This window comes from Aspergillus homomorphus (genome assembly GCF_003184865.1).
Source record: "Aspergillus homomorphus CBS 101889 unplaced genomic scaffold BO97scaffold_11, whole genome shotgun sequence".
Lineage (NCBI taxonomy): Eukaryota > Fungi > Ascomycota > Eurotiomycetes > Eurotiales > Aspergillaceae > Aspergillus > Aspergillus homomorphus.
The window spans coordinates 533,011-547,991 of record NW_020291897.1 but is presented as its reverse complement, the minus strand read 5'-3'; the positions used below and the strand labels follow the sequence as shown (position 1 = coordinate 547,991).

Sequence of the window (14,981 nt, the reverse complement as noted above, 5' to 3'; positions counted from 1 at the left end):
GAATGTTGACCCTCGGCTATTCCTGCGCCACCGCGGTTGAGCTCCACCCCAAATGCAGCCTCTAATCCTTTTTGATCTTGACTCAGCACGCCATCGAAGTCTAGCGACAAACTAGCAGGCTTCTAGCTACTGGACTAGAACGTTTTCGGGGCAGTTCCTGCTCTGAAGAGTGAAGACCGACTTAATGTCCAAGGCAGCGCAGTGAAGCGCAGGCACATCGTCGCACCGCTGCACTCCACTCCACGCAGTCCGATCAGGCACACCTGATTCAAGACCTCCACTTTCTCGCAACTCTTCCATGGAGAGCCTGAGTTGCATGAGGGCCGTGTGTGTGGTCCGGCCTGATCAGATGAGCTTCGCATGGGCTATTAAACCGCGCCCCTCGGCCACCTTTCTGTCTTGTTTTCCTTCTCATCCCATTTGTGAGCTTCCTGGGTCATTTTCTTTTCCCTTTCTTCCTCATTTTTCTGTGTGTGTGTGAAAGCATCATGCGCGTAAACACCCTCCTGCCGCTAGCCGGCCTAGCCAGCGCCAGCGCAGCAGCGACCAAGGGCTGCAACGTGCTGCAGGGCGCGCTGGACCAGGTGTTCCTGCCGAACACCTCGGTGTATGAGTACGAGGCGCAGCAGTTCTGGTCCAACACGGAGCTGATGTCGCCTGGGTGCGTGTTCCGGCCGCAGTCTTCCGCGCAGCTGGCGCGCGGCATCGAGAAGCTGGTGGCGGCGCAGGCGGAGTTCGCTGTGCGCGGCGGTGGACACATGGGCATCCGCGTGGGTTCTCGTCCTTCTTTCTATGAGGTTCAATCACGGCTGACGATAGTGGGGATAGGGCTCGAACAACATCGACAACGGCGTGCTGATCGTCATGTCTAACCTGACGACGCTGGAGCTGTCGAGCGACCACTCGATCTTGCATCTTGGTCCTGGATTCCGGTGAGTTTTCACACGCTTTACTGTTCAAGAGAGACTTGTACTGATGGATGGCAGCTGGCAACAAGTGTACGACTTCCTGGAGCCGTACGAGCTGGCGGTGCCGGGCGGGCGTCTGGGTCCCGTGGGCGTGCCCGGCCTGCTTTTGGCCGGCGGCATCAGCTACTACGGCAACCAGGTGGGCTTCTCGTGCGACTCGGTGGTCAACTACGAGGTGGTGCTGGCCAACGGCACGGTGGTCGAGGCCAACGCGACGTCGCACGCGGACCTGTTCTGGGCGCTGAAGGGCGGCAGCAGCAACTTCGGACTGGTGACGCGCTTTGACATCGAGACTCTCCCGTCCACCAAGGTGTGGGCCGGTACCTGGACCGTGGCTGAGGAGTACATTGAGGATTTCCTGGCTGTACGTTCCCTTTTTATCCTCTGTCTGAGACTAGCGCTAACTGGGCACAATAGGCGACTGCCGCCTTCGCAGCCAACAACACCGACCCCAAGACGCACATCGTGCCCGCCGTCGTGCCCGCCCAGGACTTGACGGTGGCCTCGGTGATTCTTTTCTACGACAGCCCCGATGAGAGCTATCCGGAGGCGTTCAAGCCCTTCACGGATATCCCTGCTGTGTCGCAGACGATGGGCTTCAAGACGCTGGCCGAGATGTCCAAGGAGATGGGCGCCGTGGTGACGGATCATATCAAGTGAGCCTGCCTCCCTTTCCTCTGCCCCCACAAAAATACTAACAAATCAAAAGCGACATCTTCGTAGCGGGCACCATCAAAGCCACCACCTACGACGACCTTCTCAAGGGCGTAAACATCATCAACGCGACCTTCGCCGCACAACTGCCCAAGCTCTACGCGCAGATCCCTGCCTCCGACATCTCGATCATCGAGCTAGACTGGCAACCGATCGGAGCGAACTGGATCAACGCGTCGAACAAACGGGGCGGAAACGCCCTGGGGCTGGACGCCTCGGAGATCTACTTGTGCTACGCGGAAGTGGTCGAGTGGATCGGCAGCGCGTACGACGAGGTCGTCGGTGCTTGGGTCGTTGAGACGACGGATTTGATCAACAATGCTACTGCTGCTGCTGGGTTGTATGATCCGTTCAACTACATGGGTGATGCTGCCTGGTTCCAGGAAATTTATGGGGGCTATGGCAGTGCGAATGTTGAGAGACTCCAGGAGGTGGCGAGTGCGTATGATCCTGAAGGGGTCTTTCAGACGCTGATGCCGGGTGGGTATAAGATCTTTTAAAGTGAAGTTGGTCGAGAACATGGGGATCAGGAGTGAAGGGGGTGGAAGAGGGATATGTGGTTGAGATAATTTATACGTAATGAATTAAGTCACTTTCTTGCAGGGTTGGTTGCAGTAGCATCTTCTATACGACGCGAGTATGTGCGAGCAAGCTCCGAACAGACACAAACAAAATCTATAAACAACAACACTAATATACAGACATCCCACTATGCCGTGCTCTTCCTTGACGCGCACCGCGATCCCCCCGCCCCGGCACTGCTCGCCGTGCCTGGCACACGGATATAATAATCGCATAGGCCCCCATGCTGCACCCTCCGCCACTGTCCGATATCCCGCCTCTCCACCTTGTCGGTAGCCAGACGCTTATGGCCCAGTCCCAGGTTATACGGCCGGTACTCGGGGTCCTGCTGCAGTCGATGAATGACACTGGCATGGATGCGCGCCCCGTCGGGCAACGGTCTGCGCAGACCCCCGACATGCCACCGTGTTTGTTTCACCGAGCCATCGCGGTTCACCTTGGGTCGTTTCATCGGCAAACACTCCAAGAGCCGCCAGAACATCGTCTCGATGCCCTTGCCGGAGTCATACTCCAAGGAGTCATGCAGGGGCGCGCGTTCCGCCATGGCGACGATAGCCGGATCGAACTGCACCTCTTCTCCGTCCACCTCCAGCAGCCGTCCTTCCACGGCCGACGTCGACGAGGAAGACGATCCGGCCATCAAACCGGAACCAGGAGCCGGAATGGGCACCGAGGTCTGAACAGGCACCATGTAGCAGCCCAGCTCGTGCAACTGCACAGGATCAAAGGTCAACCCGACGTGCGTCGCCTCCTGCACCATCCACATCAGCGGAATCTGGCTGACCGGCCATCCCCTGGCGCCCATCTCGGCCCCGCCCACCTCCACGAGCGGCGGATGCCCGCCGCCGACATCACTGTGGTCACCCGCAAAGTACACCTCCTCGAAGTCCGTATCCAGCACGGGGGACAGCGGCACGCCCCAGAAGTGCTGCTCGGCGCGCTCCGCCCAGGTACTCACTCGTCCTTTCTTGGCGTGCGCGCCGCGCAACCGCTCAAACAGCACCGGCTGGAACTTGATGCGCTTCTCGTCGATGCTGACCGCGTGGCGCATGTACCGCGGCCGGGGCATCGTCTCCATGTCCTTGAGCACGTCCTTGTTGAACTCCGCTACGCTGTTGACCGTGTCGAATAACCCCAGAAAGTGCACGAGCCCGACCGACCGGCACATCGTGTCGCGACATAGCCGCAGGAAGTTGTCGGCCTGCGCGGCTTCCGCGTCGCCGTGCGCGTACTTCCACGACAGGAACGCTTGCCACACGAATGGGATCAGTTCTTCGTTGTCCGCCGAGATCAGCCCCACGAAGTCCAGCATCTCGTTCAGGAACCGCGCGGTGTATGCCCCGCGACTGAAGCCGAAGAGGTAGATGTGCGAGCCCGGCCGCCAGCGGCGCGCCAGGAAGCGATAGCCGCCAATGACGTGTTGGTCGAAGGAAGTCGCCAGGGCTTGGTCGATCACTTTGCTGGCTGGGAGGGTGCTGAACGGGCGGATGGCCAGGTTGGCGAAGGTGCCGGGAGTGATGTCTGTGCCGATGCCGGCTGCATATCAAAATGGTTAGAATGCCAGGGTGAACTAGAAATGGGAAGGGAGGAGACGGACGTTGGTAGTAACAGTCTGGATAGGTTTATTAGCTGCGAAGTAAAGGATGGGAGGGGTGGGTGGCGGCTCACATCGATTCTCTTTGCTCCGGTCCAACATTCGAAAAATCTTGAGAATGTTGCTCTCTCCCCCGTCAACACGGAAGGTATTTCCTGTGCCATCGAAGCAGAGCACCAGCTCTTGGGTGGGCTTGTTTGGCACCGGAGGCCGGTCGCAGTCGTGCGGGTCGTAAGTCATTGTGTTGGTTATATGCTGGGGGCTGGATGAAACCCAGGGGGAACAGCCTGCGCTGAAGACCGCCTTATATCTACCCCAGAGACGCATAACCCGTCGAATGCCAGCTGAATTGGGCGACCTGCCAATAGCCTGGCATCGTGGCTGAGAGGGACATAGCCTGTGTTCCACCGCGCTGCATGAGGGACCGAACCCTGATGGGATCGAGTTAGATACGATTCCTGGCATCGACCAATCTATTCAGCTGCCCGGCGAGGATTCACCGAGAGTTTGAGTGGCTCATTGAGTTTACTGGCTGATCATCCATCGACAGAAGCGGCTCCCATGGCAGCCTTATGCATCACGCCCGGCTGACGTTGTACAGGGCTGACCATTGGCCCGCGATGAGTTTAAGGCCAACCACTCAGCCTGTGCAGCCATCCTCAGCTTCCTCGAGATGACTCTTTATTACTTTGAGTCTTTCTTGTGTTTGACGCCGGGAAGCAATGCCATCTGGCAACTTTGGTGATTCCACCCAATCAGGAAGCGTGGATGTGACGGATCACCGCAGGATGATGCCAGCCTGCATCGATAGACTGTCGATATCTGCACCCTCTCTGCATGCACTGCAGTGCCGGCAAGGCCAATCGGCAGGGCTGGCCAGGGCCACGGGCAGAGAGAGTGCGAACAAGGCAACTCGTGAACTGGCTGGGTTCGGTTTGTTCTCCAGGTTCGCGCCTTGGTCGAGTCATTGCTTGGTGATATCTTGTCTGACTCAGTTGAGGCACACCCAAGGCTGTCCTCACGTAAGACGGTCGAGTCAAAGCCACAACCCGTGGCAATTCTGCAGCACTGCCTGAGGCTGTAGTGGCTGGCAAGTGGCGAGTTGGTCGGACAAATCCGCGATTCAGTCGGGGGGCACCAGTCTAGAAAAACAAGATTTCTTTGGGAGATGAACTCGAAGCATAATCAAGACCGGAGAATCACGCAGGGAACAGATGTGAGTGCTGGTACTTCAGCGAGATTCACCCTCCTAACAGTCCGATACCGTCAGCCCGTCCATTGGTTATAGACAGTTGTTCACCCCATGTTTGCGAAGCAACAAACTTGTAAGATGCCATGGTAGTCTTCCCCCTCGTAGCTCTCCATCCTGAGGTTGGGAGTGCGAATTGTCAAAATCCATGATCGGTCTTGACGACACAGTTCCGGTCATCGTGACTCTCCATCCATTCGATCTTCGTACGCTTCGACGACGACGCGCTGTTGGGATGGAATGAATCTCATCCTGCTGGGTAATCGGTCCCATTACTTGGACAGAATCCCGAGTATGGATAAGGAGAAGATTCGATCGCTTCGGTTTTCTGGTCTCTTATCCTGGATTCTCCTCTGGTCTTATAGTAGGCTGTCTTGTAATGATGGACATACAGAACTCTCATCAAGGGACATTGTATGATAGGTTCGGGACTGGAACGGTTTGGAAATAGCTGTTGGTTGAAAGGAATGATTGATCAAAATCAGAGGAAAGGAAACCAGTCTTCAGGGTGAATTAGAGCAGTCCTTCTTTCCCTCCCAGAGCCTCTTGACCTCACGATCCTCGCCTCATTCACTACGCATTCTGTTGAAAAAAATAGAGTCAGCCACTCCTTTCTGTCAGCTGTAGTCCTCGTCGATAATCATGATCATTATTTCAATATGTAAACATATATATATGTACAAATAGTCCCAGACTCCGCATCTATAATCCCAAGTCGCCCAATTCCCATGATGTCCCATCCCGTCCAATCCAAATGCTAATACTGTTACATCATTGAAACTTCATTTCATATCACGTAAATTCATCATTCCGAGCGAGCGGGAGGCGTCTCCGGCTCGCCCATCGGCTGCAGCTCAATCACCTCGGGCCCTTTCGCCTCGTCCACCGGGGGCGCCGCGGGCCCCGGGGCTTCGGCAGCAGGAGGTTTACCGTCAATCGCCGGTGGCTCCTCATCCACCGCGTACCGCCACCGCCCATCCTGCTGCAAGAATGTCCGGAATCCATATCGTTTGTTGAGGCGCACGGAGTGCTCGCGGCGCTGCGAGCTCGACATCGCATACGTGTTAGTGAAGTCGCCCAGCATGCGACTGTTTGCGATCCACGGGATAATCGCGCCAATCGACCGCGGCATGCGTGGGCTACGAAACCGTCCTCGCCGCGTACCAAAGACGACTAACACCATCACCGTGTCCAACGCAATCAGAACCAGTGCTATAGCCAGCGACGGGACAGACGGCACCATAGCCCAGGTATTGGAAATCACTGTGGCGTTGGCGGCGGGCAGGGGCTCTTTCAATGGCAAGAGGTACATATCCCGCCACACCGAGAAGTAGGTCGTGTACACCCACTGGTACACCGCCTTCGAATGCTCCATCAAGGGCTGGATCTGCAGAGGCAGAATGTGGTTCTGATCTTGTTTGTAAAGTCGAGCCACCAAGAACCCCGCCCAATCATATGAGGACACATAAGACCCATTGCGGCCCGGCTCCTCCCCCACGAAGCTCTGCGGAATGGCCGCGAAGATCTTGTTGAATTGTCCCATGGCCGCGGTGGCGTTCTCAAACATAGTGCCCGAGGTGATCGACGTATGAGGGATAGGGTCTACATCACAGATCTGACCGCGTTGGTCAAACGTAACGCTGAAATTTTGCATCTGCACCTTCGGCTCGCAGTGCAGAGCTATGGTGTTATCGCTTGTAAACGTTGATCCAGCCGTATAGTTCCAGCGACCGACCACGAGGAACGTCGACTCCTGACACTGGTCCCGATCCGAATGTGACGAGGGCGAGAGGAAGTGAATGGACAGAGCAATAGCTTCGTGGGGTCGCGCAAGGCCGGTCATGTTCACTGTACACTCTCGAGTCGCATTGTTGAAGGGATGGTACACCCAATATTGGGTATTGCCGGTTTGGCGCATACTTTCTTTGACACTAAGAGGCACACAATCGAGTTCGGCTCCTATGCCTAGCGTGGTGGCGCCGTACAACACATCTGGATTTGGGCTGGTGTTCCTGATCGGGAGAAAAGAGTAGTTTGCCGCCATCCATGACAACAAGGGCACGCCACTCGTCACGCTGGTCTGGATCAGATCGAACTCGGTGAAGTCGGCGGCAAACTCGGTCTGTCGAAAATGAGACTGGCTATAGTTGGCATACAGTGATTTCGAAGGGAGGGACGATGCTGTCAATTGTTGGGTAAAGAGACCACCAGCGACGATCGTCAACACCACGTTGGCAATGCATGTGAAAGATACCAATCCCAATAGGACATGGCGATCCTGGACTGCCTTCCGGAACACGGCCCAAGGATTCTGAGATCCGTAGTTCAATGACAGGGACGACTGAGCCGTGGCCATGCCGCGTTGAAGATGGACCCAAGGCTCTAGAATGCTGATATTTCGTAAGATGGAGTTGCACAGAGCACCGACTGAGGAGGCCACCACAGACGGAAGAAACGAGAGAACAACTTGGAGGAAACTGGAGCCATGCTGCGTGAGATGTTGAAAACTGCCGTCATGCGCGAGAGAGGCCACGGTCAAGCCCATGGTCGTGATGATTGCGGCCAAAAAGAGAAATTCGACGATGAAGATCGGAACGACGAGGAAGTGAGGCATTGGGTCGACGCGTGTCCGAGTTTGGTAAGGTAGGGTCACTGGTGATCCTGCACATGAGTCAGAAACGTGTCGGAAAATGGCAGTGAGAAAAAAGCTTACCATCCGCGGTGACAATTCCAAGCCGGGGACCTTCCGGACCCTGCTGCCATTGGAGGCGACAGTTATCGAGAATCTGCCGTAGCTGGCGTGTGGAGAACTGATGGAATTCCGTCTGAGGATCGGCCAAGATATTAGTCGGCCCAAAGACATCCGTCAACATACTGCACATGGCGCCAATGGAGCCTGGATCACTTTGCAGGATATTCGGGCGGGATTGATAGAAATAGATCAGGCAAACGGTGAGAACGATTCCAAATGCTAGCATGATCTCCGAGCACCAGGCAGCAAAGGCGACCACTGAGATAGTGACCTGGGTCGAAAAGCGCAAGGCGGGCACGCTGGTCGGTTCTTGGTCGGGGTTGAACAGCCGGGCAAAGGTGAGCACAAAGGTCTGAATCACTCCCCGCGTGACTTTCGTTTCAAACTCGTCGGGGGTCATGATGGTCGATGCATCCAACACCAGAAGCGGCTCCAAGTCGCGCACGTTTTGGCTGATCACCGGCAGCTCTGTCACGGTGGTGTCGCCGCTCGTCTGATTGTTCTCGATGAACAGCATGTCCCCCGTGTAGGGTGCACGTTGAGCCAGTAGCCCCTGGAAAGCATGGATGTTGAACGTCTGGTCCGACAGGGCGGTCTCAGTCTCGGCGAAGACGGTGACATTGGTGATCGAACTGTTGGCATGCATACTCAGTCGCGCGGTTGCCTGGCGATAATCGATCTTGCAGGCGAATATGGTGGCCGAGGAGGTGAAATCCGAGCCCATTTCGCTGATGCTGTAGGCTCCCACTTCGGTGGCATTGACCGACAGCACGATGCCGTAGAGGTCGTACGGATTCTCGCAACCACGAGCGGTAAACGCGGAGCTCAGATCCGGCGAGTGGTACGACCGGTTCGGCCACACCGGCTCCCAGTACCGAATTTGTAGATAGTCTGTGTTATCGAAGTAGATATTTTTGTAGTGAAAGTCCAGAATGCAGCCGTGATCGGTTCCATTTAGGTCCGGAAGTTTGACATCGGTCACGTTCCACGAGACGGCGGGGGGGTAGGTTGAGTTATCGTTCACGGACACGGACAGGTGATTGTCGATCATAACATCGCCGCAGGATAGCTGCGCCCAGTAGATGGTCTCGTTTAAAGTCCAGACGGTATTTTCTTGACGATCTTCTAGACTGATTTCGACGGGGGCGACGGCGTAGCTTGAGGAACGAGAATCGCGTAGTTGAGTATTGGTCGTCAGAACAGAGGCGAGGGTGGTGTTGGGATTGCTCTCCTGGGAGAACATCCACCCCGCTTGATGGTCGAGATCCAACAACTTGGGCCAGGTTTGCATCTCGTCATCGTCAAGGATATTGATCTCACGAAGTTCGAGGAGAGTACTCTGCAACGCGGGCAGGAACATGCGAACGAGCATGGTGGTGACGGAGACCAGCAAGACGATCCAATGGTGGCGTCGGGCCGACGTAAGGGGGGTGAGGAACGACTGGCCGAAGTTGTAGTTGATGAAGAGGACGGAAGCGGGCGCCCCCTCGGGTCGAGCGATCTGAAAGTAGGGTTCCAGGCGAAGCACGTCGTAATCGATAAAGGTCCAGAGGGTAACGAGGGCCAGGGCGGCGATGATAGGTACGTAGTTGTAAGCGAACGACTGCATGTTGGAGAGATCGTCGGTGTCGGAGAAAAAGACCAACCCTCCATACTGGTCACAGTATCGGCGCAGAACCTCCAGGGTAATCAACATCGCGAACATGATGGTTGTGATCAGGCTCAAGAAGACGGGGCGCAGGGCCATGGGCCGCCATGCGCCCCTGGGGGTGGTTTGCGGGCGCGGTGGTCCATCGGGTGAGTTGGCGCGCGATCGGAGGAAGATTGGGAGACGATGACGGTCTACAAGCATGGGAGCACATTAGTGATCAGCGACTGTGGAGTGGGAACAGAAGGACCTACTGATGACGGGCAGCCAGAACTCATACAGCTTCTTTTCCAGATGCTTGAACATACTTGATGAGCAAGCCTCTGGAGAAGGGGCGGAAGATGCGGATGGAGAGGGCGGAGGACGGTCATGGCCCGGGAGATCGTTCATGGACGAAAGCTGACGAAGTCAAGAGACGAGACGGGATCATCGCTAACGGGGGGTGGGCGAGAAGGAGGAAGAAAAGCGCATGTCGGCGGAGTGGACAGATCCCCGTGCAGGTGGATGGAAGCGAGGGGTGGAAGAGGGGAGGAAGAGGGGAGGAAGCAATTGGATGTGAGAGTAGCGCGACGGAGTGAGTAGGATAGAGGAAGACAAAGAGAGAGCGGAAAGAGAGAGTGAGAGAGAGAGACCAAGAGAAGGACAAGAGAAAGCGAGAGAGAGCGAGTGAGCAGGGCGAGTGGAGGGAGAGGCTGAGGGAGAGAGAGTGGATGACGATCGAGGTTAGAAACTTGCCTAGAGAGAGGAATGAAGGAGGGCGGCCTCAGGTTGCCTCTCCCGATCGAGGAAAGATCGCGCGGCTCAGCTCTGGACTGACAACAGGCTTGAGAGGCCAATCATCAATCCCGTAACCGCAGCCCGCGCGGACATTGGGCGGTTGGGATCAATGACGGGTCAGGCACTAAGCCTAATCGGTGTCTGCTTGGCGCGTCTTTCGGCCTCCCCATTCGGACTAGACTGACTTGACCCGTGACCTCAACCATGTTTAGTTGAATAGCTTGTTTCTAACATTACCGATGGGGAACGGATAAGATATCTAGATTGAAGGTGTGTGGTAGAGATATTTAACATTAACTAGTACAGTTTATGATCTATCTAATTGATAAGGTGTGTGAAAGTGGTTAGAGTACAATGAGCCCTATACGGAAAGGCCTGGGGCAGTGATTGCGGCTCCCCGGGCTTACTATATATTGTGGCATGTATACAGGCTTCATACAGTATCCCTTCGAAGCTGCATCTGTTGCCCAGCCCGACCCAGCAACAGCTTCACCGATGGTCTTGGCGACCACCGCCAAGAATATTGGGTAGAGGAGTCACGCAGTGGCTGGACCTTGGACTCATCTGGCCTGATGGTCCGACTTGGTCAGCAGTTGGGGGTTTGTGGCGTTGTTGTTAGAGCGGGAGTCACACCGCGTAGGTGGCTTGAACTGATCCAGTGAAGACACACCCTGGCGGTTTCAGAATCGTGATTTGCTTCTTCTGCTAGGGGTTCTTGGACGAGAGCACTGAGCCGGTGGAATTGGGAGCGATAGACATTCCCCTTCTATTTCATTTTCTTCGCTATCGTCCTCACTCTGAGCGGGAAATCGGGACTATTCATTGCCAAGACCAATCATCACCAGCAGGTGATCTATCAGTCGACAGTGGTTTGCCTCCTGCTCCAGAAAGTCCCCGGTCCAGTTAACATTTGAACTGCCACACATAGGGTGCTTACAGACTCATGTTAACAGGAACAGCGACAGAACTTCAGGTGGTTGAGACAAGCTCTGCGACCGACGGTAAATGCTGTCAGCAACCTGAACCGGTGCCAAGGAATTCACCCGGTGAATTTGCATGCTGGACGCTTCAAGTGAGCTGGCTTGAGTAAAGTCAGGCTACTCTCTGCATCTACATACTGTTAGTGAATGTTCACCAGTGTAGTACGGTTTGCACTGATCGCAGTCTTCCCTCGACACCAGTCATAAGATGTTCCTGCGGCCATGTGATCGGGCGCGTGTCTGTGAAGCTCAGGGTGGCCGGCTATTGGCAAGACACGTTGCTAGGAGCAAAGGGTGAGACTACGTATGCCCAGCACCATCCAAGTAGATTGAGCGGGTTAGTACAGTGATGTGCAACTTGGCTGACCTGTTCGAGTTGGGGTCGGACATTATTGCAATCCATCGCCATCGGACTCGAGTGAATGAGGAATTGATTTACCGAGAGAGATTGTTGATTGATAGGGTTGGCGGCCCTTCCTCCGCATACTTCCCTACAGACAGCTATACTATACGCGAGTTAAGTTGCGGGGAAGCGAGTTAGCAACCACGACTATTACTCTACGTAACCAATAACTAACTATAAGCATGAGTACTACGAGAGTCGGCTGGGGCCGTCTTACCCTGATCAGGCAATGGAAGTCAAGCCATCCGCAGAGACAAGTTGGCATAAGCGATTAAGCATTCAAGCAGCCCGCCCCCCCCCCCGCTCAGCCTTTTCCCCGCGCTTACATGTAGTTCTAAACTAACTAGGAGTGGACCCATCAGTCTGCTCTCCATGTGAAGTTTCCTGGAGAAATGACGCGCGATACTCCGGGGAAAACCTCCTCACCCTGTCTGTGCCTTTTGTCTTCTGAGATCCCAGAGATGGGGGCTCGTTTCAGCTGGTAGTACGGTTGATTTATCCAACTCCGTGGCACTGCTGCTACTAAGCCTATCTCCCCTCTTGGGGTTTCACAACAGCATCCTCCCCGATAGGACTCCCTCCATCCCAGTTGTTTTGACTTTCCAGCTCGAGCCTGATTTCCTCGTCTTCACCAGGCTAGCTGCTGGCCCCGGACCAGGATTCCGATCCCTCTCTCGCTGCAGCAACTGACTGGGACCCAATCAGCCGAGGGAGAGGCGATGACACTGTAGTAGTAGTACCGTAAGCTTTGGAAACTTCCTGCCAGGGCGTGGCACGATGGCCAGAAAGTCGGTTGACTGCGGGGTTTGGTCGCGGAAGTGAATAAACAGACTGAAGGAAGGAAGTGAAGTGAGCAATGAAGTGAATTGCACCTGACGTCGGTCGATTTCTTATAAGGGGACTGAGCAGCTCCACCTGCTTGGTGACTTTTCTCTCCTTCTCTCCTCTCGTGTTACTTTCCCAGTAAACCTTCTTCCACCCCCCATCAACACCATGTTGGTTGGTAACATCTACGTGATCGCGGGTGTCGCCGTCGTCGGTGGCGCCCTCTTCGGCTTCGATATCTCTTCCTTGTCAGCCCAACTCAATGAAAACGCCTACAAATGCTACTTCAATCAGGGTCCCCATGGCCCGCCCTTCGACGACTCGGAAGATTGTTCGGGGCCAACCTCGCTGAACCAAGGTGGCATCACCGCTGCCATGGCGGCCGGTTCTTGGCTGGGCGCCTTGATTTCCGGACCGCTGTCTGATCGCATCGGACGCAAATCTTCCATCATGGTGGGCTGTATTATCTGGTGAGGAATGATCCCCCGTGAATTACTGTCTCAGTGTGCTTTGTGCTCACAGCAAGTCTTCGATGCGCAGGTTGATCGGATCTACTATCTGCTGTGCGGCACAGAACATCGGTATGCTCGTGGCCGGCCGTGTTATTAATGGCTTGTCGGTCGGGATCGAGTCGGCCCAGGTGCCAGTCTACATCAGTGAAATCTCCCCTCCCTCCAAGCGCGGTCGATTCGTCGGCATGCAGCAGTGGGCTATCACCTGGGGTATCCTGATCATGTTCTAGTAAGTGCTCCCGTAGTCCTCTCCATGTATGCGCTCCCTTACTAATTGCCTCCAGCATCTCGTACGGATGCTCCTACATCGGCGGCCAGAAGTCCTACAACTACAGCACCGCCTCGTGGCGGGTCCCCTGGGGTCTGCAGATGCTCCCGGCCGTGTTCCTGCTCGGAGGCATGATGCTGCTGCCGGAGTCACCTCGCTGGCTGGCGCGCAAAGATCGTTGGGAGGAATGTCATCGTGTGCTGGCTCTGGTCCATGCGAAAGGAGACTTGCACCACCCGTTTGTCGCGCTTGAGATGCAAAATATCCGTGACATGTGTGAACTCGAACGGCAATTCAAGAACGTCACCTACATGGATCTCTTCAAGCCGCGCATGCTGAATCGCACCCTGATCGGCCTCTTTACTCAGATCTGGTCTCAGCTGACCGGCATGAATGTGATGAGTGAGTACTTCCTGTTGCTCAAGTCTGCATGCGCTGACCATCCATACCAGTGTACTACATCACCTATCTGTTCTCCATGGCCGGCTACACGGGCAATTCCACCCTGCTCGCCTCGTCCATCCAGTACATCATCAACGTGCTCATGACCGTACCAGCACTGATCTGGATGGATCGCTGGGGAAGACGCCCTGCCTTGCTGGTCGGATCCGCCTTGATGGCCATCTGGATGTATACCAATGCTGGTATCATGGCAGTTCATGGTGAGGTGGTCGAAGGTGGTATCGATGGCGTTGCGGCCGAGTCCATGCGACTGCACGGAGCGGCAGCGAAAGGACTGATTGCCTGCACGTACTTATTCGTCGGTGCGTACGATTATATTGCCTTACTCCACCCCCTGACACTATGACTCCCGAATCCCAACCCGCACCCCAGATCTCCGAGCCCAATTTGTTGATCTCGGAGCTAACGCGCATCTAGCCTCCTACGCCCCCACCCTCGGCCCCGTATCATGGACTTACCCGCCCGAGCTCTTCCCGCTGCGTCTGCGCGGAAAAGGAGTGGCCCTCGCGACCTCAGGCAACTGGGCCTTCAACACCGCGCTGGGCCTGTTCACGCCCACCTCGTTCGCCAACATCCGGTGGAAGACCTACATCATCTTCGGCGTCTTCAACACGGCCATGTTCATCCACTTCTTCTTCATCTTCCCCGAGACCGCAGGCAAGACCCTCGAAGAGACGGAGGCGATGTTCGAGGACCCCAACGGCATCAAGTATCTCGGCACTCCCGCGTGGAAGACCAAGGTTCGCACTAGTACGCTGCGGGAGATGGAGCGTGGTCACATGGATTTGGAGTCGAAGGTAGAGACTGGTCCAGCTCATACCGAGACCGTGCCCCCGGAGGAGAAGCGCGCGGAGGCGCAGGTGCAGGGTTGATGTGGTGGAGCTGGAGGATCGGGTAGGGGTGAACGTTCCCGGCCCTGAGTCAGATTGAGTTAAGCTGGCTGAAGTTCATAAGGTGATGACCGGACTGAGTGAGGTGTCCTGGATCAGTAAGTGCATCAGTGCACCGGTTTAATAAGCTTTCATGTTGTAGCATGACAGGAGGGGTAATTAACAAAGGAATTGAAGCCGTGTATCACCGTCTTGCCTGTTTTCCGATTGAAGATGAAGATTAGGAGAATACGTGATCGTAGCGATTAGCTGAAGTGCCTACGTAGTAGTCGATCTGCACAGTGTCAAAGACAGAGTTGGACGGAGGCGGATCTTCCGTATGCGAAATCATGCCTTCCTGAGTGGCACTCTGCTCTC

General features: G+C 55.5%; 4 protein-coding genes across 4 annotated transcripts; 2 read left to right on the top strand and 2 right to left on the bottom strand.

Moving 5' to 3' along the window:
* Positions 1–488: 488 nt before the first annotated feature.
* BO97DRAFT_387911 (FAD-binding domain-containing protein) lies at positions 489–2,182 on the top strand (the record flags this gene model as incomplete). The annotated part of the gene is made up of 5 exons (XM_025693619.1): positions 489–770; positions 829–932; positions 987–1,332; positions 1,386–1,624; positions 1,678–2,182. 5 exons carry the CDS (start codon positions 489–491, stop codon positions 2,180–2,182), a joined length of 1,476 nt encoding a protein of 491 aa, XP_025553055.1.
* Positions 2,183–2,386: 204 nt separating this feature from the next.
* On the bottom strand, positions 2,387–4,117 carry BO97DRAFT_404681 (T6SS phospholipase effector Tle1-like catalytic domain-containing protein). Its single transcript, XM_025695007.1, has 3 exons — positions 3,933–4,117; positions 3,862–3,876; positions 2,387–3,800 (listed from the first exon to the last, which is right to left on the bottom strand). The coding sequence occupies exons 1-3, from the start codon at positions 4,096–4,098 to the stop codon at positions 2,392–2,394; spliced, it is 1,590 nt and encodes a 529-aa protein (XP_025553054.1). The 5' UTR covers positions 4,099–4,117; the 3' UTR covers positions 2,387–2,391.
* A 1,619-nt stretch (positions 4,118–5,736) lies between these two features.
* BO97DRAFT_387906 (DUF3433 domain-containing protein) lies at positions 5,737–10,217 on the bottom strand. Its single transcript, XM_025693618.1, has 3 exons — positions 9,762–10,217; positions 7,821–9,701; positions 5,737–7,768 (listed from the first exon to the last, which is right to left on the bottom strand). Exons 1-3 carry the CDS (start codon positions 9,895–9,897, stop codon positions 5,913–5,915), a joined length of 3,873 nt encoding a protein of 1,290 aa, XP_025553053.1. The 5' UTR covers positions 9,898–10,217; the 3' UTR covers positions 5,737–5,912.
* A 2,396-nt stretch (positions 10,218–12,613) lies between these two features.
* Positions 12,614–14,814, top strand: BO97DRAFT_366313 (sugar porter family MFS transporter). The gene is made up of 5 exons (XM_025692615.1): positions 12,614–12,962; positions 13,033–13,233; positions 13,289–13,674; positions 13,725–14,036; positions 14,152–14,814. The coding sequence occupies exons 1-5, from the start codon at positions 12,661–12,663 to the stop codon at positions 14,604–14,606; spliced, it is 1,656 nt and encodes a 551-aa protein (XP_025553052.1). The 5' UTR covers positions 12,614–12,660; the 3' UTR covers positions 14,607–14,814.
* The last annotated feature ends 167 nt before the right edge of the window (positions 14,815–14,981 follow it).